Source organism: Haliotis cracherodii, unplaced genomic scaffold (genome assembly GCF_022045235.1).
Source record: "Haliotis cracherodii isolate W230 unplaced genomic scaffold, xgHalCrac1.p SCAF_3, whole genome shotgun sequence".
NCBI lineage: Eukaryota > Metazoa > Mollusca > Gastropoda > Lepetellida > Haliotidae > Haliotis > Haliotis cracherodii.
The window spans coordinates 27,011,883-27,036,065 of record NW_027266286.1 but is presented as its reverse complement, the minus strand read 5'-3'; the positions used below and the strand labels follow the sequence as shown (position 1 = coordinate 27,036,065).

The 24,183-nt window shown below is 39.9% G+C and overlaps 1 protein-coding gene across 1 annotated transcript in view; it reads right to left on the bottom strand.

The window, feature by feature from the left end:
* Positions 1-24,183, bottom strand: part of LOC139476113 (zinc finger C3H1 domain-containing protein-like) — a 100,742-nt gene that overhangs the window by 6,991 nt on the left and 69,568 nt on the right. Inside the window, exons 25-29 of the mRNA XM_071259370.1 lie at positions 17,949-18,069; positions 14,750-14,827; positions 11,303-11,406; positions 9,823-9,930; positions 2,396-2,500 (exon numbers count right to left, since the gene is read on the bottom strand). Of these exons, the coding sequence (XP_071115471.1) occupies positions 2,396-2,500; positions 9,823-9,930; positions 11,303-11,406; positions 14,750-14,827; positions 17,949-18,069 (516 nt within the window). The remainder of the gene's footprint in view (positions 1-2,395; positions 2,501-9,822; positions 9,931-11,302; positions 11,407-14,749; positions 14,828-17,948; positions 18,070-24,183) is intronic.

The following is a 24,183-nucleotide window of genomic DNA, read 5'->3' as shown; positions in this document are numbered from 1 at the left end:
TCAGTCTCCCATCTAAAGTTTCATTCACAAGAGGTTTTTATTATTCTTTGGCCTCACACCTCTGAGCTGACTAGAATCAAGAATCACTAATGCTGGGTACAATTGTCAGCTCCTCATGGGAGAATCATCTCTGACCTTAAATTGAAGGTGCGAGGATAAAGGCATTATTTGTATGATAAGTGTACACCCCTCACCACTAGCTTTAATTGACATATTAAGACGGATCGGGACAGAAGGCTCTACATAAATAAAGACTGGGGTATTGTGTGCCTGCATCTTGGTTAACCCTTTCTGGGCAGATACAAATCTAGGAGGATGAATTCAAATGAACAGTCCTCTCCATATCCCAAGCAACTGCAAAATTTTCAATTTAAGAAGCCAATGCATACTGCTTTGAACATAAGTATATGTCCTGTTCACTTTACTTACAAGTGGAATGCCTTTATTACACTTGTGAGAGAAGCTTGTATGAAATTTATCAATAACTGAAAATATATAGTAATTTTGATGACAATGAAAACTACAATGTTTTAACTATGTAAAAAGACAAACTGCTTTTCTACTACTGTATTATTGGGTAAAACATATAATTTTCATACCAGATTTTAATATTTACCCTTCTTCTTGAAACAGCTGCACATATGTGCAGAACATCACAAGTGTTAAGCAGCAAGTAAATTAATTTAAATGTTTAGAGCATAAAATGGGTACAAATGAGACCGACATCATCCCAGATAAACATGAGTGGAGTTCAAACCCATACAGAAAGGATGAGGTGATGTACCTACATGCTTATTGGTTCACTGGTATATAGTTTACCCAACAAGTTCACTGAATTGTGGGAAAATGGTGACACACAGTTGCGTTGTTTTTTTGTTGTTTAACACCGCACTCAGCAATATTCCAGCTATATGACGGCGGTCTGTAAATAATCAAGTCTGGACCAGACAATCCAGTGATTAATATCACGAGCATCGATCCACGCAATTGGGATCGATGACATGCATCAACCAAGTCAGCGAGCCTGACCACCCGATCCCGTTAGTCGCCACCTACGACAAGCATAGTCGCCTTTAACGACAAGCATGGGTTGCTGAAGACCTATTCTACCCTGGATCTTCACAGCTGGTTACATTTGGAGACATGCGGATGATCTACAAGCACATTGCACAGAAAGACCAATAGTGGCTGTGATGATGAGGGCTGGCAAAACCTACAACTATAGGCCAGACTTATACCAATCTTAAAGTGGACCTATTGTCTATATAGTTGTCATTAGCTTCTTTCCAACAGGATAACGGTTACCCAGACAGCAATGACCTCAACGCCATTAAACACCTGTGGGATGAACTTGAACTAGAACTCTTTGCAACTCTGCAAGAGGATAGGCTCCTGGGCTCTGTTCCACGAAGTGATCTTAGAGCTAACATCACTTTGTGGGACGGGGCCCTTATCCCAAGGGCTTCCATCAGGACCATCATTCACAGCAACCAATAAGATGACAGGCAGTTGTCAGAGTCAACAGCGATCACAATCTACATTAATATTCACTCCTTATGTCACCACATTCCACAACTTTTACTACATATAGATCTTGGTCTTGATAGCTCAGCTTATAATCACCCATCATGAATTAATTCTACTGAAAACGTCTCCAAACACAAAATTGTCATATTCTTGATGTCACATGGCAATTAAACATATTAGTGTCCTCCATACACCATACAGGGTAACAACAAGTACTATATTTTCACAGCTTTTTGTATGAGAAGGCCAGGGACACAGAGGCGGTTAACAAGTGACAAAGGCCCTGACAGCAGTTAAAGGGTTATTAAGCCTTGTGTTATATTTGGGATCAGGCGTAACAAGGCGAGTGTGAGAGGTAGTGACAACACTAGGGGAGTGAGCGGGTGGTGGAAGAAAGACAAGTATGGACACAGTGCCATGTGTCCTGAATAGCTGCAACCACCACAAGCACCTGCCATCTCCACCACACATGCTTGCCCTGGTCCAACTCTTATGGAAGTAACACACTCTGTACAATTTGAACAATCTTGTGAGAAGAATCAAGATTGTTTGAGGATGTTTTTTACCAAAACACCAAATTGTATTTGATATCATGTAAGTATTTCCAATCTCAATAGTAATGCTAAGTATGCATGGGTGAACATTAATGAAAAGAATATTCTATTAAGAAATATTATCCATATGGTTAGACTATTATCATCACCAAAATGTTATCAATGGGAGTGAATTTACATCCCATCAGCAATTTTAAAACTTTTTGTGGCAAATTCATCAATACAGATATACATCTAATTAAGTGATACAAGCGATAACATTTCTCAAATGAACGAAAAAATTGGCACACAATATGGAAAAGAAATACACGTACTTGATCCAGAGAGTTTTGAGGTCCTCTGCCGTGTAGCAAGATGACAACGCTGTCTCAAACACCTCCACACACTCCCGGGTGTCTCCCTGCAGCTCCAGCAGCACGCTGCAACAGCAACAGCACACAATGTCACAGCAACAGCGCACAATATCACAGCAACAGCACACAATATCACAGCAACAGCACACAATGTCACAGCAACAGCACAGCAACTAGATGCTCAGGATGCAATGAAACATTTTCATCAAATGCATATCTAATGTACGCAAAATACTCACAACATCTTGAATATTGCAAGCTGATAATATTAAAATGGAGATACAATAGTAAATGCAGTTTGAATGTCGTAAGTCAGCATATCATTGAGTGAGTGAGTGAGTGAGTTTGGATTTATTCCACTTTGGACAGTATTCCAGTTGTATCACACAGTGCCAGCTTGATGTGGGTCGACTGCCTTAGTTTTATTTGTTTGTTGTTAAAAGTTTAATGATGCACTCAGCAATAATACAGCGGTCTGCAAATAATCAAGTCTGGACAAGACAATCCAGTGACTGATATCATGAGCATCAATCTACACAATGGGGATACGATGATATGAATCAATCAAGTCCTGACCACCCAATCCCATCAGTCACCTCTTTCGACAAGCATGGGTTGCTGAAGCCTATTCCAACCCAGATCTTCATAGGTTGAAAGTCCTAAGTGATTCATGTCTGAGACATTTCTGCACTTTGGTGAAACCTACAAACGTGGGTATGGTGCTGACAAACCTCGAACCACAATCAAGGTGATATTGAAAATATTTACTGTCACCTTGGCTGTTGTCAGATGATATCGTAATATGAATGAGTGAATGCATGAGATGGGTTAAATGAGTGAGTGAGTGAGTGAGTGAGTGAGTGAGTGAGTTAGTTAGTTAGTTAGTTAGTTAGTTATGTTTAACGCCACTGTGAACAGTATTCCAGTTATATCATGGCGTGTCAGCTTAATGTGGAAGGAAAGCCCGAAGTGATGCAGGTCTTAGACGTTTACCACGGTGAAACCCACGAGCAAGGGTATAGTGCTGACAAACCTAGAAACTTAATTTCAAAACCACAATCATAGGTTTCTGGCGTGCCCAAGGGACGCAACTCTGCACAGCGAATCGCGGCCCCTTAGAAGACTGGGCCACCCGTGCCCCCTTTAACCCTGAAGAACCAACATAATGATGTCAAGAAAAGTAGACAGGGTGGTTGCAATTAAGCATCCCTTTTACCTCCCGGAACATGCCAGATTTCTAACCAGTAGATACATGATACTGGTCAAGTCCATGCACAGCTGAACCAGGTCCAGCCACCCATCAAGAGTTGGTATGACCAGAACACACACCCAGTGAAAGCCCTATAGAAGCTATGGCTGTAAGCATAGACCAGTCCCACACAGCACACAATTCAAGAGGATTACTTTTGTTGGTTCCATCAACATTGGGAAATTGGTGTATTCTGTATGGTGTCAGTGTCAAATGTAGACCATTGTTGGAGGTCTGTCCAGCATTTCCTGGTTCAGTCTTTGTGTGGAGGGGATAAGCAGCTTTTTCATCCTATGTAAATATGTCCAGTGGAATTAGTATACACTGTCTGACATTTTACAGTCAATACTCGTGGTGAGGTGTTTGCAGGTATTGTTAGTGGGATGTTAGAGTGTGATGAGGACATAAAACGTCAATTTGTTGAAGATTAAGTGCTATTTAAAGAGGTCAGCAGATTGTTGAATCATTAAGAGTTGTGTCATCATCAACTGTAGTCCTAACATTATATAATGAACCCTGTGGGGATTCTGGATGAGTGAGTGAGTTGGGTTTTAACGCCACTTTCAACATTATTCCAGTTATATCAGCTTAATGTGGGAGGAAAGCCCGAGGTGCTGCAGGTCTCAGACGTTTACCACTTCGGTGAAACCCATGAACATGGATATGGTGCTGACAAACCTAGAATCATAATCGGGGCAAACGAGGATTCGAACCCACAATCATAGGTTTCTGGCGTGACCAAGGGACGCAACTCTGCACAGCGAATCGTGGTGCCTTAGACGACTGGGCCACCCTTGCCCCGTGAGGATTCTCGGATAGAATAGGTCCCCTGCGATCTCTGCTTGTAGTATAAGGCTAGTCAGTGGATCAGGTGGTCCAAGTCAGTTAGGTGCATCATCGTACCCCAATGGTGTGGGATGTTACTCATAATATCAATCACTGGTTGTCTGACCTTGTTTTGATAATTTACATGCTGGAATATTGCTGAGTGCAGCATCAAACAACAAACAAACAAAACAACATTTTGAAAGAGCACCATATGTCTGGCACACTTACTGATACCTGTCATCCGTACATCAACCCTCAAGGAAATCTTCCACATTTAAAGAAAATGTTAGGAATTGTGTCAATTCAGGGAAGGTGACTATGCTGGTCGTAAAAGGCGAATAAAGGGATCGGGTGGTCGGGCTTGCTGGCTTGGTTGATGCATGTCATCGTATCCCAATTGCATAGATCGATGCTCATGAGGTTAATCACCGGATTGTCTGGTCCAGACTCGATTATTTACAGATTGTCATAAAGCTGGAATACTGAGTGCAGCATTAAATAACAAACAAATAAAACTTAATTTGAAAAAATAAAATAGGCTCATTAATTATGATAACCTATATTGGTATTTTGCTCTTCCAATTTGAGAATTATCACACACATTTGCCATTGCCCTATCGGTCTCTGAAGCAGGTTCTCAGCCTGACAAATGAGTGCTTTAATCACTCAGGTACCGTACCTGCCATCATCAAAATGATGTACAGTATCTAACTCTGATTCAAGTGTCATTTAGGATTAATGTCACCAAGTTTCTACACAAACGTTTATTCCCCATTATCAACACCCATCCTCACTGACAATCATATGACATAACATGATCGATTCCTGACGATATGATACCAGACTCAGAGAATACAAACAAGATGCACGACACCAGGTTAATCCCCCTTCAAGATTAAAGTCCTCTGATGTAATAGGTGACAGACGTGAATGTCCTAACATCAAGTCCAGTTCCTGTCTGATACACCTGAACAAGTAGAAACATCAGGACATTTTCCCAGCCCAGTAGGTCTCCCTAGCCACACCTCTCTATCAGCCAACTCTTCTGGATAAGGAGATAGTAATTAGCAGAGTACAATACCCTACACTGTCTCAGGTCAAGTCATCAGGTCAACTGGAGGATGGCCCCCTGTGGAGTCAGACAATCTCAAGCACCTACACTAATCTCCTTGCTTGAGACATTGATTATACTAATCTTTGAACAAACGTACAAAACAACATGCACAATTTGTTTGATAATATAGGTCTTTGACTTCGTGGTTTTGAATTCTTTAAACTTGTCTGGCTTTTCTTAGGGGAAGTATTTCAATTCAGGATGCTGATATCAAGATTTCATACAATGTATAACTTCTGAATTATTATGGGCCAAAGCATTTTTCATAGGTGTCAAAAGTGATTGAGCAAGCAAGCGAGCGAGTTGAGCTTACCATCACCTTGAAAAACTTGTTACTATGTTAGTAAGTGAGTAAGTGAGTGAGTGAGTGAGTGAGTGAGTATGGTTTTGCAAGGCTTTTAGCAATATTACAGCAATTTCACAGCGGGGGGATACCAGAAATGGGCTTCACACATTGTACCCACGTCTGGAATCGAGACCGTGTCTTCGGCGTGACGAGCGAACGCTTTAACCACTAGGCTACCCGACCGCTCCCATGGCACATAAGCTTGATGTGGGAGGAAAGCCCCAAGTGATGTAGGTCTTAACACATTTCCGACTTTGGTGAAACTAATGAGCATGAGCTATTAAATATGGTACTGACAAACCAAGAAACATAATCAGGGCGAATCTGAGGTTTCAACCCAAAATCATAGGTATGCAGCACCTTACATAACCAGACCCGATTAAAAAAAAGCAAGCTTAGTGCTAAGATAGACTTGTATGAGGATACCCCTAGTGGGGACATTGCCTAATGCAGCTCTGTTGTCTGTAATAATAATGACTACCCACACATGACAGCTTGTCACTCTCTACCCCCACAGTTCAAAATACGAGTTACAAATTTCAAAACAAAGCACAAACGTAAAACATACGCTCCCTATGGTATCATTCGAGTACAAAAATGACAATGACAATCTACTTCGCAAACAAACACGTTAATGAAGAAATCAATAAATAATATTTAACTAAAACACTATCTGCATTTCTTAAAAAGATAAAGTAACAGAAGCGAAATCAGAATGTGAAATTATTCTAAAAGTGTTTCAACAAAATAATGACCCACACATAACTGATCCTAGATCAGTTCTAAGAGGGGGGCGTTACATCAATCCACAGAAATCTTACTGTTCCAACAGGTGCCTGTTGACATGTAACAAGACGCTGTGTAATATTACACAGTTAACATACAGTTGCCATGTTAATTGCAATGCTGTGTCTAGGTTCATGGCCACACCTTCCAAGGACCAATCCAACTGTCATCCTATCTCTTCTGCTGCAACCTGTCTGGCTGCTGACATTTCTTTTATCTCCATGTCCCCACATTTGTCCACGAGGTGGATTATAATAAGGTCTACATTCCTGGACTACAATTAGCACTAGGATGAAATGACATATTCCTCCCATTGTTTGAATACTGCCGTGAACCGACTGCCTTGACATTTAACAATTATTTCCCAAAAGTTAATATTTTTAGACTTGGCAGAAATATTGAAAATCCCATTTCTCAAATAACTTAAAGGGGTAGACATTGTAGTCAACTCGAGTCCACAAAAAGCACCTAAAGACTTACATTTAGTGAGTAAGGTTTTACGCCGTTTTTAGCAAACTTCCAGCAATATCACGGCAGGGGACACCAGAAATGGGCTTCACACATTGTACCCATGTCTGGAATCGAACCCCGGTCTTCGGCGAGACGAGCGAACGCTTTAACCTTTAGGCTACCCGACTGCCCCCTAAAGACTTACAACTTAATGAAACCAAAGCAAACAGTTTTTATTTACCGTACCAAATTGTCATTTTTTTGATGATTTCACATGAAGGGCACAGCTGGATACACTTGCAGTTCATAAAACACTTCTCAAAGGTTCAGTCAACTCATGCTGTGTCTAGCAGCGGTGGGAATTAAAATTTTTAGTCTACTGGTCCTTATATTGATAACATACCCTTAAAATTAGCGAATTTCTTCTAAGCCTTATGACACCTTAACTAATAGGCCGTTTGGCAAGGACAAAAAACAACAGGACTAGTGCCAATTTCTATCACTGGTCTAGTGGTTTATGTAACAATTAGACGGGGTGAGAAGGAACTAACTAGTCTTTCCAATTATTACTACCAGTAGTCACTGAAGGGAAGCCCTGTATAGCCCCGGCATCCTTCTTCTAACAAAATAAATAATTTCAATAGGACTTGTATTCCAATCCTTAAACCTAAAAAATATCTTTTTGTTTTAAATAGATTATCAAGAACACAAAAAAACCTAAGTTAACCGCTTATAAAAATACATAATCTCTTATGACCCCAGTGTAAGATAACACACATCATCACTTGGCAGATCATTTCTTTACTATAGATCCCCTGTCACTACTTGTGGACAACCCACTCCCTCTTCTAGATACAGACTTATCATTGTGCCAGTGTGATGTCAGAGCAGCCTCCCTGTAAAGGGTGGACAAGGCAACACTGCACTTCACAACCCGACAGATGCCTGACAGATGTCATAACAACCTCTCAAGCACCCATTACAAGCTCCCAAGGGAAAAACATAATTGATTATGTTTTCCCCTTAAATCAGGAATGATTTGTGAAAATATTTACATATTTGACAATTCAATATTCCTTTTCTAATTGACATGCCAGTGATGTGCTCATAATTGTGATCCAATATTTATTGACATGGGCTTGCTGTCTTGTTGGTAATTAAAATACATGTAACAGAATGTCAAAACCTTCCATTAATCATCTGTGCATACATGCCAACATTGTGCAATTATTTTGGTTCCATTCCCTTAGTCGACAACCACAAGTCCATCTAGTCCTCAACGCATCAGTACCTTCAACATCAATACAACAAACAACCCATTCTGCTGTTACAACAAATGTCAACATCATTTCATGCAAGTAATTGTTTCTGTACGTAAGTTTTTAAATACAAAATTGAAAATGTTGAAGCTGTAGATTTATTACACAACCCCATTTCAAAAGAAATTCTTTCTGATAAAAAAAACCTTGTAATATTCAGTGCAACTTGGACAACTTAAAGGGAGCCAGACTCAGCAATTCTTAATTTTTCTTTTGGTTGTTGTTCAATGATACACTCAAGTTATAGGACGCCAGTCTGAGATAATCGAGTCTGGTCCAGACAATCCAGTGATTGACATCATGAATATTGATCTATGCAATTGGGATACGATGATATGCATCAACCAAGTCAGCAAGCCTGACCTCCTGATCCTGTAAGTTGCTTCTTAAGAGAGTGAGTGAGTGAGTGAGTTGGGTTTAACGCCGCTTTTAACAGTATTCCAGTCATATCAAGGCATGTTAACTTAATGTGGGAGGAAAGCCTGAAGTGATTAAGTGATGCAGGGTCAGTGAAACCCATGAGCACAGGTATGGTGCTGACAAACCTAGAAACATAATTGGGGTGAACTGGGATTTGAACCCACAATCATAGGTTTCTGGAATGCCCACGAAGCACGGGTTACTGAAGATCAAAATAAAAAAAGGTTGGTCATTCTGTACCATTTTTTTAGTTGTACACCTTGTTTCAGCCTCAAACAGGGCACTAAGTACAATGTACAAGTACTAGTCCAGAGTGCCTTTGTACAAAACAACCTGAGTGCTACGACAGTCGTAAGTCTATGTAAGGATCTGGGAGCCACAATCACCTTAGCGCTAAGATTGCTCTGTACAAGGGCACCCTGTACTGCAAATGGCAAATAGATGCAGCATAGTCCTACTTCAGAGAACGCCATCGTCATACAGTCAGTCTTCCAAGGTGAGTGAGTGAATGAGCATGAGGAGAACTTGATGTAAGACTATGGCTCTTGAGATGAGTATGGGAATGTTGTAAAATACCAGTCAGCAATATTTCCAACTACATCACGACCTGTAAAATTATCAAGTCTGGACCCGGCAAACCAGTGACTGAAAGCATGAGCACTGATCCACACAAATGAGGTTTGATGAGATACAATCAACCAAGTCAAGGAGCTGGACCACCGATCAATTTTAGGCAACTCTTAATGGAGTGAGTGAGTGAGTGGATAGATGGGTAGGTGGATGGAGTTTGGGTGTGGTTAGGTGAGTGGGTGGGATTGGGTGAGCAGGTGTTAACCTGCTGTATGAAATCCAAAGTGTTCTCTAGCTTACACGTACCTGTATGTCAGCCAGTAGTATAACTTGTTTGCTTCTACATGTCCATTAACTTCTTTCTTCAACACTGGTGGCTTACTCTTGAAAGGTGCTGGCAGGCCCAACAGGGTGCTGCAAATATCAGATTGGCCAGTACATCTTTCAGTGTTAAAGGTGGAACAATCTTAATATTCTTGCTAGTGTTCTATCTCCCTTGAGCACCTGTTTGGCTGAAGGCTGCTGACAACAGTTTACTTCTTCAAACTTCAGTATTCATTTTACAATAGTACAGATATTACATAAACTCCTGTAGTAATTTATTTATGGTTAACTATCACCCTCTACTCTTGTCACTCTCTCTGAACAAAAAATCACAAGCTATAACATCTTTAACAGTTATCAAGATGCAGGTTCCTTGAGGTTGCTGCTGTGAAATATTTGAAAGTAAACTCCTATTTCAAGGACCCAAACCTTTCATGCCTCATTTCAAACACTGCTAAACATGCTATAAACAATGACATTTCTGCATTAAATTCTCTATGAATCAATAAAGCGCTCAGATGTGTTGTATTTGATGAATACCGCTTCTAAGCCATATCAAATCTCATACTGATAAAAAAAATATTTTCAAACATCCCCATAACCATAAAAACATTATCTTCCTTAACCATTACACCCTGTCATCATGGCAGATAATATTCCTGGTTACATCCCCTAACTTGCCCCCGATGAAGTTTAGCATCATGCCATGATCAGTTTTATAAGTTTCATGGGGCCACCTTTCCCCCACGTGTCTCCATGTGCCTGACTGATCCCCCCACAGCTGTGTGTAATCTACTGCACGGTATCACTCCACCAGTGGCCACCCCTACTTCAGCCGCACCTGACAAATAGATTTACTGCACAATAATCTCAACATACTGCAGCTGACGTTATTCAGAGGTTGTGTACACAGCATAAATCTTCATGTGATTAGCAATGTCAGCAATCACATTATAATCTTTAAAAAAAAATAATAATAAAAATTCAAAAAAAATTCAATATAATTCTTTCTTATTCTTACATCCCCCAAATCACCCCTAATTAGGTTCTAACTCTGTATTTGTAAAATTCAATGATCTAAGGTTTGTCTTTTTAAAATCTATTCAGAAACATATTTTTTTTATAGTGTCATGGGTATACACAAGAATAGGAACTCAATGTTCTAAAATAGTGTCCATTTTTCACAACATTTAAGAAAAAAAAAGAAAATTTTTCTTTAATAAAATTCCAGGTCATTGAATTATGTTTTCTTGAAAAATGACTCACACAAAAACAAAATTTCAGTGTCCTAAAAAATGACTTATTTTCTGAAAAAAGTCACACAAGAGGAATCAACATTCCCTTAAACACAATTCCAGATGATTGCGAATCTCCACATAGTTTTTGACTGATAAGTCCATTAATTCAAGCTGTTTGCGATTCTGTTATCAGGGCGACTGTCGAGGTTGAGAAGCAGGTATACCAGAAGAGCTTGTTGGGATCACAGGAGCCAGGATCATTCATGTCCACATCAAAGTGGCGGATGACAAATTGCTCAAGAGACTCCAGGGCCCGGTCGACACTCCCCTGAAGCAGATCAGAGCAAGAAGGAGTTTAACAACAAGTACCCATCTATCTCCCATATGGATTACCTGTATCACAGCCCTTACATCTTCATGGATTCAGATGCCCCAGATATGGGTTAGATTCAGATAATAAGCTCCTCCCCTCTCCATTATTTGCCCCTTATGTTTCGGGAAGATGGTATAAAAAGGGCCTGACACAACATGGCTATTGTTCTGTCATCAGACTATTAGCATATCGACTGACAGTTGAACATGTGGCAATAGACACGACTCCTTACATCAAAGCTGTTGTTGTGAACCTGGAACTGTTCAGTGATATATGAGAGTGCAATGAAAAAAAATATGAATATCTCTTAAAGTGGATAAGAATCATAAAAGAATATTTCTTGTTTAACGCCGCACTCAGCAATATTCCAGCTATATGACGGCGGTCTGTAAATATCGATGACCGTGCATCAACCAAGGCAGCGAGCCTGACCACACGATCCCGTTAGTCGCCTTTTACGACAAGCATAGTCACCTTCTACGACAAGCATGGGTTGCTGAAGACCTATTCTACCCCGGAATCTTCACGGGTCAATGTTCTGGTACATGTGCTAGTACATTTATAAAGAAAGTGCTTGATACAGGTACAACCCCCTGTACCAATATGTCTCATTGCTTGACAAGGCACTAGCACCTGTACCAATGTCAAATTGCTTGACAAGGTACTAGCACCTGTACCAATTTGTCATATTGCTTGACAAGGCACTAGCACCTGTACCAATGTCACAGTGCTTGACAAGGCACTAGCACCTGTACCAATTTGTCATATTGCTTGACAAGGCACTAGCACCTGTACCAATGTCACATTGCTTGACAAGGCACTAGCACCTGTACCAATGTCACATTGCTTGATAACGTACTAGCACCTGTACCAATATGTCACAGTGCTTGACAAGATACTAGCCCCTGTACCAATATGTCACATTGCTTGACAAGGTACTAGCACCTGTACCAATACGTCACATTGCTTGACAACGTACTAGCACCTGTACCAATATGCCACAGTGCTTGACAAGATACTAGCCCCTGTACCAATATGTCACATTGCTTGACAAGGTACTAGCACCTGTACCAATACGTCACATTGCTTGACAAGGTACTAAAGTACTCACGGAAATGAAAAAAACCTGTTTTTTCGATCTCAGATTTTAAATAAATGCAGTTAACATACATAATATATATAAATACTCAAACAACTCAATTAGTACTAATTGGGCCTTGGCACAAATACAGCGTATCAAAGGTTTTTATGTCTTTTTACATGTAAAAGTGTGTAAAAATATGAACAAAACAGACTATTGTGAAACTGAGCATAACCAGGTGTTAGTAGATCAAGGTGAATGTCCATGACCTATGACACCTTGATGACAGGTGAAAACAGGTGCTTGAAATCCACGTGCATGTGATTTGTCAGTGGTTAGTGATTTGTCAGTGGCATCGTGGGATAGTGAATCATCGTCAAAATATCAGAACGTAAAAGTAACATATTCCCTTCTCAAACAACAACTTACATGTCATTATTATTATGTACATAAACATAGCTGTTATTTTTATTGTTGTTTTGATAACTTTTTTTCCAAGGCTAATTTGCAAAATGCCTATAGCCTGTTTCTGCCATGTCAATTTGGACTTAGTTTTATTTTTGAATGTTGAAAGTGCCTACAAATTCCCTCCTGTAAAGTACATTTTGTATTGAGCACTGAGATAAAACTAGCAAATCCAGACTAGTACTTTTCCAGTTGTTTTGTTATTTTGTATTTACATCTACGTAATGCTTTGTGTCGATTATTATATCCAACAAAACAGGTTTTTTTCATTTCCATGAGTACTTTAGCACCTGTACCAATATGTCACATTGCTTGACAAGGTACTAGCACCTGTACCGTCACATCGCCTACAGTACTTGTACCGATCTGTCAATTTGAAAGAATAAGGAAGATGAAACCCAAAATTTCAATTCAGCCTTCAGTTAAATGTTTTGTAGCTTTATACATTGTTAAAACACAATAGATTCCAGTTTTCAAGACATTTAATTGCAACTCTCATGAAAGTCAGCAAATATGGTTCAATGTCACTGTTAACAGCCGTATCATAGTGGGTGGACGAATAAGGAACACTGACTATGAAGAAGATCAAACATGGAGCCTTTCATGTAGAACCAATGCTACAATCACAAGGCTAATCTACCAACTCTGTCAAGTAACGTGTGAGTAAACAATTACATACTTTCATTGGCATCATACTGCCTTCATATACCTGGCCAATGAAGACTGAATCGCATCTCAATCATCGAGTAAACTGTCATAAAACCATAATGACAAGTGACAAGTTGTCTCCTGTATGTAACACTCAAGGTCATAACAACGACAAGAACCCCGTCACAGAATTGCCCTCCTACAATTTCCACTTCCATCATCTTAACACATCCTAAAGTCATTTAATCTTCACAGGTACAAGCAAGCGTGCCAATAGGTGTTCATAAACCTCCAACCACCCACAGTCGTCACCGACGGCGTCACACCGTCTCAGCATAATGTATTCCCAGTCATGACTACCTCCTCCCAGCTGACTGAACGTGTACCCTACCAGAGTATAATATCACCGATGTTACACACTTTTAAGGCTACAGGGATTAATGGTGAAATAACACCTCAATATACCCATCATTACTGCCAATGTTTTCTGAGGTGGATGAATGTCCGATTACAAAGTACAGACATCAAGAGATTAGGCCACATCAAAACAAATACCCTACACTTTGTATCGAATTCCAGATTACACAACACTTCATCCCTAACATTGACACTCCAAGTTGAAGACTCCAACACTATCAATTTGATAGTGCCATTAACCCCTTAACTGATTACCCCTTCTCATTGGCATAGATGTACATGAGACTACAACCAAGGAGGCACTATGTAATATGAGCTCAACAACATGACATGCGCAGCCAAGTTAACCCCTTAAGGGACAGGTCATTTAATATTTGGGGCTTAGAAAGACCAGATATGTTTTCAGTCAAAGCTTCTAGACATTACTGCTTTCCTTTAAAGAAGCTGAACAATTTTATTTTTAAATCATTTTCACAACAATATCTTTTCAGGACAAATCTATCAAGTCAAGTGAACAATTTGTTGCTGTTGTAAAATTCCAGACAAAATATGTTTTGTGTATTATCCGAGACTGCATCTCCCCCGCCAGAATATCAAAAGGTTGATCCCTAGTGATGAGTGGGAGAGGGTTAAGGTGACAGTGACATAGGAGCGATATAAAGCGGAGCATGTTGAGTGTCAACCAACCTGAGACAGCTCAAAGTTGGCCATGTAGAAGTGGAGCTTGGCACTGAAGGGGTGCGCCGATGTTGCTTCGTTGAATATCTGTAAACATCAAACATTTTATGCCAGAATAAATCAAGATGCCAACTTGACAAAAACGCTTTACATATTTTTTTCCTGTGCTTATGTTATGTGACGTCCATTTTTATATGCTTTACTGCATGTATTTCTGTAATTGTCAGGAAAGAAAAATAGGATGTCTTGTTTGACAGATTTTTTAGACCAGTATAAACCAAGATGCATGTGAAACAACACCTCATGCTTGTCATAAAACACAACTGAAATGGAGAGAATGTGTGACCAGATTAACTAAGTGTCGCCACTGCTAATGCTTGAACTACTGGTTTGTCTGGTCCTGAATACTAACAGGCCAGAGTGACACAGTTGGTTTATTGCTGACTGCAGCAAGAACCAACATTCACATAGTCATGTCTGTCCTTACTTCTCCAGTAATACCAAGTAATTTTTGTTTGTCTGTTTATTGTTTAATGCCACACTTAGCAATATTCCAGCTATATGACATCAGCCTGTAAATAATCGACAAGAAAATCCAGTGATTGAGTCACAGTCCCTTCTTACAAGTTGAATATGGACCAAAACTCTGCAGCACTTGTTGGCTGAGGTGAGGTGAGGTGAGGTGAGGTGAGGTGAGGTGAGGTGAGTCACATACCAGCTCACATCATTTCTGCAAATGTTATCAGGGGTCTGGACCAAGCATACAGATAGTAACAGAGTCAGTACCCATTTAATTTCTTTTTCTCCATTCAATTACAATAATGTTTTATGCCACATTGAACAGTATTTTAGTCACATCACACCATGTCAGTTCAAAAGCCATAAAAGCCATAAGCAAATGAATGGTCCTGACAAACCAAGGATCATTATCAGGGTAAATCTGGCATTCGAAACCCTCAGTCATAGGATCTTGGCACACCAACATATCACACTGCAGCAAATTGCACCAATTTAGGCGCATGGTGCACCAGTGCCTTCGTGCTAACCCTGAACAACCAACATAATGATGTCAAGAATAGTAGACAGGGTGGTTGCAAGCAAGCATCCCTTTTACCTTCCACCACAAGGTGACATCCTTATTAAGGGTCATATATCAAAGATATGATCTTCAGATGTATTTGATTTGAATATCAGAAAAGAATGGATCAGGTTTCAGAAATACAGGACCAGAGATTTTATACTGCACTTAATAGATGACCAAGATCTCCACATAATTTGGAAAACTGAACAATGTATGCTGGTAGATCTAACATTCAAATTCACACTCAAGCTGTGCATATGTCAACATCTCTCCTCCTACAATGTTTGTGAGTTAGACACGGAGGACGTTGGCAGGGAGAGCGCAGCCCAGACTGTCATGTACAACATACAAGCAGCTGTCGACTCACGGCCTAAAACCGAAACATTTGTGCCAACATTCTCCGCACAAAAAAACACAACAGTAAACAAACAAATCTGACAAATATGAGAAGTATGATCCCGACCATGTTCACATGTGTGCAAAACACTTGTCACAAATCTAGCCCAGACGTTTCTCAGATGGACGTTTCTGGTGTCAACTTAAAGCCAATGTCAACGTTTGGTGACATATGATTTAGTCTACTTCCTGCCTGTGTTGACTGCAGAAACCAGCACCATCTGGTCATGTGACCAGACATGCACATGTTTCTTATCACAAGTAGTCATCATCACCTGCATGGTTTCCATGTCAACAAACATTGTCAGAGTGGGTCAATGGTGCCAAAAGCCGAAGTGATGCAGGTCTCAGACGTTTACCACTTCAGTGAAACCCAAGAGCACAGGTATGATGCTGACAAACCTAGAAACATAATCGGGGCGAACAGGGATTCGAACCCACAATCATAGGTTTCTGGCATGCCCAAGGGACGCAACTGTGCACAGTGAATCGCGGCGCCTTAGACGACTGGGCCACCTGTTCCCCCTACAAACATACAGTGAAAGTATGTTCAACAACATAAATTTCCTTCTCGTTTCATTTTTGACATTTTTCTTATTGCAGTAACAATTAACTTTCTACAAAACAAGAATTCTTCAAATAGATGTTTGAAAAATAACATTCAATATTTCAGGAAGTCTTGAGAACTTCAGAGGGAATACACATGTAAACTTCATCAGCAAATAATGATATTTTTGCAGGTCTTGCCACACATACTGTTTCCATTACTAATGAAACTTGAAAAAACTAACCTTCCTTCGATATGCAATGCATGAGAAAGGTAACCTCTTTGATCTCTCAGACATGGCTACTGATGTACTTGGGATTTAAAACAAAGAATTTCTTTTAAATCACACAGCAACAAATCAATGAAGTGCTTTCCTGTGTGGTATGAGAGAAGTACATGTTTTCATCTCAGCATGCTCTCTGAACCTCAAGTCTGTTTGTTCATAAAACTGAGGGGGTGTGCTGGGTTTAGTGCCACTTTGAACAACAATTCAGCAATAACGACATGTAAGATGTGTCTGTGTTTGTTGTGTAACTCCACACTCAGCAATGTTACAGACATATGACAGCACCCTGCGACATGATTCAGGGTAGGATGACACAGTATTAAACATGTCACCAAGTCTGACCACCTGATCCATTATGATCTACCTCCATACGTTGCTGGGGATCGATTCCAACCCGGATCACCCACGTGTGCGTGCGTGCGTGCGTGCGTGCGTGCGTGCAGTATACTGACTCAGTATACTGACTCCGAGTCGACCAGTCCTTGTTTTAGCCCCTTAATGCCGAGCGCCAGACAGGGTAACAACAAGTATCATCTTTTAACGTCTTTTGATATGACGCGGTCGGGGATCAAACCACGGACCTTCCGCTCTCCGGGCGGACGCTCTACCACTAGACCAAGGAGGTGGTAGGAATAATTAGGAAGGAAAGCCTAAAGTGACATGCCTCAGAAATTTAACACACAAGTGCAACCCACTGATGATAAACCAATAATCATAACCAGGGCTAGTCTGCGAGTTACACCCATGACCACAGATTCTAGCATGCTAATGGACACAGCACTGCACAGCCAATAGTGGACTGGTCAAGTCTTGCCCTTCTCCCATTCATTAAAGGTGGGAACAGTAGCATCTTGGTGTCTAGGAAAGACACTGATGAACATTGTGTACCACAACTTACATGTCTAGTTCCTTCCAGCTCCTTGCACGCAGCGTACAGGTCGCCAGCCAACAGCCAGATGTCAACCAGGTCCGGGTTCAACTCCAGGATTTTACGACATGTAGAGCAGGCATCCTCCCATCTAGAATCACAATAAAACACTCTTGAACATGCTGCAAACCAATCAAAACGTTCTTGTCATGAATTTCTGATTAACATCTGTTGAAGGAATCCACAGAGATAGCTGTTCTAGTGCAAAGAAAGGGTTGCAATGATCAAATTTAATTGGATATGTGAAAACAATAATTATAGATATATCAGAATCAGACATAAGTGAGTGAGTGAGTATGGTTTTACACCGCTTTTAGCAATTTTCCAGCAATATCACGGCGGGGAACACCAGAAATGGGCTTCACACATTGTACCTATATCAGGAATTGAACCCAGGTCTTCAACGTGACGAGCGAACGCTTGAACCACTAGGCTACCCTGGATGGATACATTATGGTGGGGAACCAAGACCTGGCTCTCAAATTGTACCCCATCTTGAAAGGAGTCATAAAAACATTCAATACAGTGTGAGATAGAGGCAGGGATTTGCCTGTCTACAAGTACATAGAAGGACTAAAAGGAACTATTTCCTCCACATCACATGCAATTACAAAATGTAAGAGCTGGGTTTCAGTATTTCAACATATCACAGTTTATACGACAGGAATGCCAGAAGTGATACATGATACGCAGTGGAAGCCTTAAAAATAACTCAACAAAACTTTAAGTTAATGTCTGTTTAATAATTGAAACTCAAATTTACACTATATTTAAATTAACCCACGATTTCAGAAACAATTTCTAAATTCACTACTTACCACGATTTGTCCTTATTTAATTTTTTAGTCCTTATTTGACGATGTTTTAGTTCTTATTTGACTATATTTTAGTCCTTTTTTGACTATGTTAAACCCTTATTTGGTTTTCTTAAAGTCTCCATTTGACTTTACAAAAAATACAATTGTGCCCTAATCTGACACTGTCAGAGGCAGCCACCGGTAAGATGGCTGCTCTCTACCAAAGCATGACTATAAAGTGACAAGCCCAGGGACAGAGTTCCCCGCTGCACACAATTGCACATGCCGCCCGTGAGCTGCATGCTGCTGTCGAGCCCACCAACCCTCAACAAGTGGTGCGTTCGTGTGAATGTTTTTTAAAGATTTGGCATCCTTCAGTTCAATGCAGGTTTTAGGTATTTACTACTTTGAGTTGTTTGACAAGAATTACTTGGAAGTTGACGGATGACAAAGTAGACACAATTTATGGATAACAAATTCTTTAATTACTGTAAAGGCGATGTGTCAGTATAGATCCTTATACCGTCATCAAGCAGTCTTGCTTTACAACAGTAAAACCATCTTTACTGAAACGTTGCCTTTACATTAATTAAATAAGTTGTTTTCGACATGTGACTACTTTGAAAAAACAATGAACATAATCTCCAGGGCCCACTTGCACAAAGCGATCTTAGCGATAAGACTATTGTAAGCCTATGTTAAAGTATGGGAGTTACAATCATCTTAGCGCTAAGATCGCTTTGTGCAAGTGGGCCCTGGTCTCAAATCCACAACAAGCAAATCCTGTCATCACTACAGGGCCCAAACTCAGGGCCACAGTTCTTTCGAAAAATGAGCCCTTGCCCCAAGTGGTAACTGTGAATAATTGTACCTGCTAGTTTCATTGAAATATTTTCACAAATGCAGTGATAACTCACCAGATACCCATTGTGTAATTCCTATTCTTTGCATGACATTGTTATATACTTGTTACAACTGTTGCTCAATAAACCGTGTTAGTGTTTATATTCAAGTTGGTTGCAGCTATCCAAAGTGTGCAGTGAGACTGTCTATTGTTGATAGTCATTTTGGAGACGTAAATGCAAAGTTAATTATGTGAGCAAAGACCACTCGCATTTTTCACATTTAATTCATGCCCGTGTTAATTTCAAGATTTACAGTATCAAGACTTCTTGAAATAAAACTAGCCATGAATTTGTGGACAACTAGGTGTTTAACATGCAGCCTTGATCACTAGCTGAAAAGTGGGTGTCAAATAATGCTACAAAACAGAATCCTTCTACCCAGAAGGCCAGGCTGAGAATGTCCCAGTGCACAGACATGTGGCTCGCTGCAACTGGAGCTAAACAACAGCCACGTTCATCCATGTTAGATGTCTTCACAGACCACAGCATGGCCAAGACAGAGATGAAACACAGACATTTGGTCACTCATTGCCGAGGAATTGACATAAAAGGCACGGCTAAACATAAACCATATTCACTAATCTTTGTGTTCTTCTGGTCAAGAAAATTCTTGCTACATTCCAGATTTAGTGTAGTGTATTGAAGCGAAGATGCTGGGCAGATGAGCCTGGCAGATCATTCTGACAGGTAATTCACTTACCATGTTGGAATATCATTCTCCAGATGATGTTTCAGTTTTCAAATCAACATCAATATGGTGACCAGTTCATTGAAAATGGAATACAATCTGACCTTCATACTTAACACAAATTTAGGATATGAGTGAGTGAGTGAGTGAGTGAGTGAGTGAGTGAGTGAGTGAGTGAGTTGGGTTTAATGCTGCTTTGAACAGTATTTCATAAATATCACAGATTGTCAGCTTGATGTTTGAGAAAGACCCGAAGTCTTCCACGTTTACCAATTTGGTGAAACCCATGAGTATGGGTATGATGCTGATACGTAGTCATGACGAATCTGGGATTCAGTTCCCATGATCAAGGGATTCTGGTATGCCTAAGGGATGTAACTCTGCAAAGTGAATTGAGACTCAACAAACGACTGGACCACCTATGTCTCCTTAAGGATATCAGGTTACTTCCTTTATTACAGAAGAACTAATATCACAGGACTAGAAAACTGTACTAAATATATCAGATGATTTAAAGGTCAAAATTTCAGAGTTGAACATCAAAGTTTACACACTTGAAAAGTGCTCATTGTGAAGAAATTAGTAGTTTTCAAAATCAGATTAAAATGACCTTGTTATATTTCAAATCAATATATATTACACAACCAGGTGCAACAACCTCACTCCATGTGCAAACATTCCACATACCTTCAGAAACGGCTGTATTCTGGTACTGAGATTGCTTTATGCATAACAAATAGTTCCTTGATTCAATTCCCTCTAATGTGAATTTCTTGTATTACAGTAGGATTGAATGCACTGGGTGTGGAGTGCAAGGCCATGCTCTGGCTGTAAAAGACCGAATTATCTCCCCTGGCAGCCGTGCAAATTTCAATTTCACAGAATGGATACCATGGAGAGTTATGACAGCCATAAAAAAATCCACCAAATGACGTCTTAACTCAAAAAGCAATTTATTGCTTTTAACTCCAGGCACAAATTCCACAAAGTTTACACAATACTTCAATTTGTGTTTTATTGTAACAAAGCATTAACACAGACTTCCTCTGAATATAAAATAAAACCCAGGTATTCAAGCATTCAGGTCTTTACTAGCACAATAACATCACATGGCACAATGAAAAGAATTTGCTGGGAAATCATAAGCTCCAAATTGATGATTTTACATTCCAAGTCTTTAACAAGAGAACAGCCATGTTGTTCGCATCGCGTCATTCATGGTCGTTTCTAGTACTATTAACATAGCAGACGTGTGTGCACCGAGACTGCCTTATGACCTCAAGAGTGTTCTTCCACGCCCCTCAGGTACAATGCAAGCAAGTATGTCCTAATAATGAGGTAATGATTGTTTTTTGTTGGAGCAACCATACCCCCCAGCTATCAAGATCTGACCAGGGAACTGGGTGCATGTATTGACATCAGCTCATGCAAACAAGGCTCCTAACAATTACATGCTTTCTGGACAAAAGATTGTTTTTATGCTGCAATAAACCCTACCCCCTGAAAATAGGCAGCATGATTTCATTCACCCAGTAAATTCAATTACATGGGTATTGGCAGGGAGGAATATGTTCTGTGTGACATACAAAAGCTTTTCTTATCAATAATGCTGTCCCTGGTATATTCACATATCATCCAACGATGAGTATTATGATCGGTTATTACAGAATAATTTCTGTACAGATGTTAATCACCATAACCCATCACCACCTCCAAATCCACAGTTGACATGTTAATCTGAATGCTGAAACAGGAAATTATTACAAACACATGCAGTCAGCCACTTAAGCCAATGGTTTGTCTAGTCGCTCAGCTTATAACAGTTCACAAATCAGAAGGAGGTCTTATGCAGCATTTAACAATATTCCGTAAATATCACGGCGGAGCACTCCAGAAACTATGCCCATTTTGGGAATTGAACCAGGGCCTCAGGTTTACGACTGAACACTTCAACCACCAGGCTACCCCAGCACCTTAGACCATATATTAAGTTACAATCTACTCATAATGATTCCATGAGACAATTTCAGATTTGTAGGTTCCTTCCCAGAAATACAAAAAGAATAACATCTAGTTTCACATCAACAAATTCCATTTTCTACCAATTTGGCAGTTTTAATGCTTGAGAAAAGAATATTTGATCTTTTTAAAAAATTTCTACTTCTATTTAATTCTCTTGGAAGATAAGAGTGAGTGAGTGAGTGCAGTTTCATGTCACAAATGGCCATATTACAGCTTTATCACCAGGGCCATGGCAGATCAATTCATCTTCATTTACTGCATAGTTCAACTAGAATACTTCTTCAAGTTCACCAAGGTTATCAAATCACTGATGTCAGCGTGTTTGTGTAAAAGTAAAACTGACATACATTTTCTACAAACTGCAAATGTCTACAATTAGAAAATATTCCATGGGCAGGAGGTGGATGAAAGAAAAAAAATTATTTTGACAGTGACTAAGAAGAACAGTTACTGGAAGTGAATTTGTTGTCAAGTCCTACTGCATTGTGGTGGCTAGGTCCACATACACAAGATATATACAATTACCACATTGTGGACAAGTGAATGTTGTTTAATGTCACATTCAGTAAAATTCCAGCTGTATCATGGCAGTCTTTAAATAACTGGGCCTTGGCCAGGCACCCCAATGGTTGATAGTGAAAGATGTGATCAATACTATTGGATCATGATGACACTCAATCAACCATCTTGTAACCACCCAATCCTTCTTAGTCCGTCCTTACTGAGGGTGAAACGATACATCAGTGCACAGTGCACAGTGCACTATGAGTTTTCATGCTCGGATACGATACACGATACGGTTTTTACTGTATCAATACAAGACGATACACTTGATAAAATAAATGACTTACTACTCATTAAATGACCCCAGCATGTGAGTTTTCATGCGAGGATATGATACACAATACGTTTTTTACTGTATCAATACAAGACGATACACTTGATAAATAAATTACTTACTACTTGTTAAATGACCCCAGCATGTTTGTCAAATATCTCAAAATGTGTTTTAATTAGCGTTACAAGTTCACTATTAAAAACAGCTCCAACGAACATGTGTCTTAAGCTAGATGTTCCTTTTGAATCTGCTGAGAAATATTCATAGTCATGTCAGATACATGTCCTATCGTGACCTATGTATCGTGACCTTGCTGTATCAGCTCACCCCTAGTTCTTATGACAATCATGCCAAACATGGTCACTTCATTGACCACGGTTCCTTAACTTCACCTGATTTGCAAGCCATGTTCACAGCACCACATGCTGCCATTTATGTAAGGAATCAAACCATGTCATGAGTGTGACAAGCAAACACTTTCACCAATAGGCCACCCCATTTGGGCATAGTACAAGAGATGACAAGAAGCAGTATGCAATCAAATAATGTTACCCATCCAACATTTTACCCATAAAAATACACTCTCTACACATAGGAACTTGGATTTTCTCAGATATAGATGTGATGAGGGAGTTATCTGTGTTATCTTTTACTAATATTACTGCTATATTAAATTATCTTGTTATATTCCCACACAGTATACCAGCTATCTCCTTAATGACAAGTGCCAGACAGGGTAAAAACAAGCACCATCTCTTAACATCGTTTGGCATGACAATTCTAGCTATCGAACAAGCGATCTTCCGATCTCTAGCCCCATGCTCTATCCACAACATCAGAAAAGGTCACATGAGCAATGATATATGCCAATATGGTAAGCATCACATACAATTTAGCAGGTGGCAAACTGCGGCCACAGAAACCACATTAGTCAACTCTTACACCAGGCAAGGAA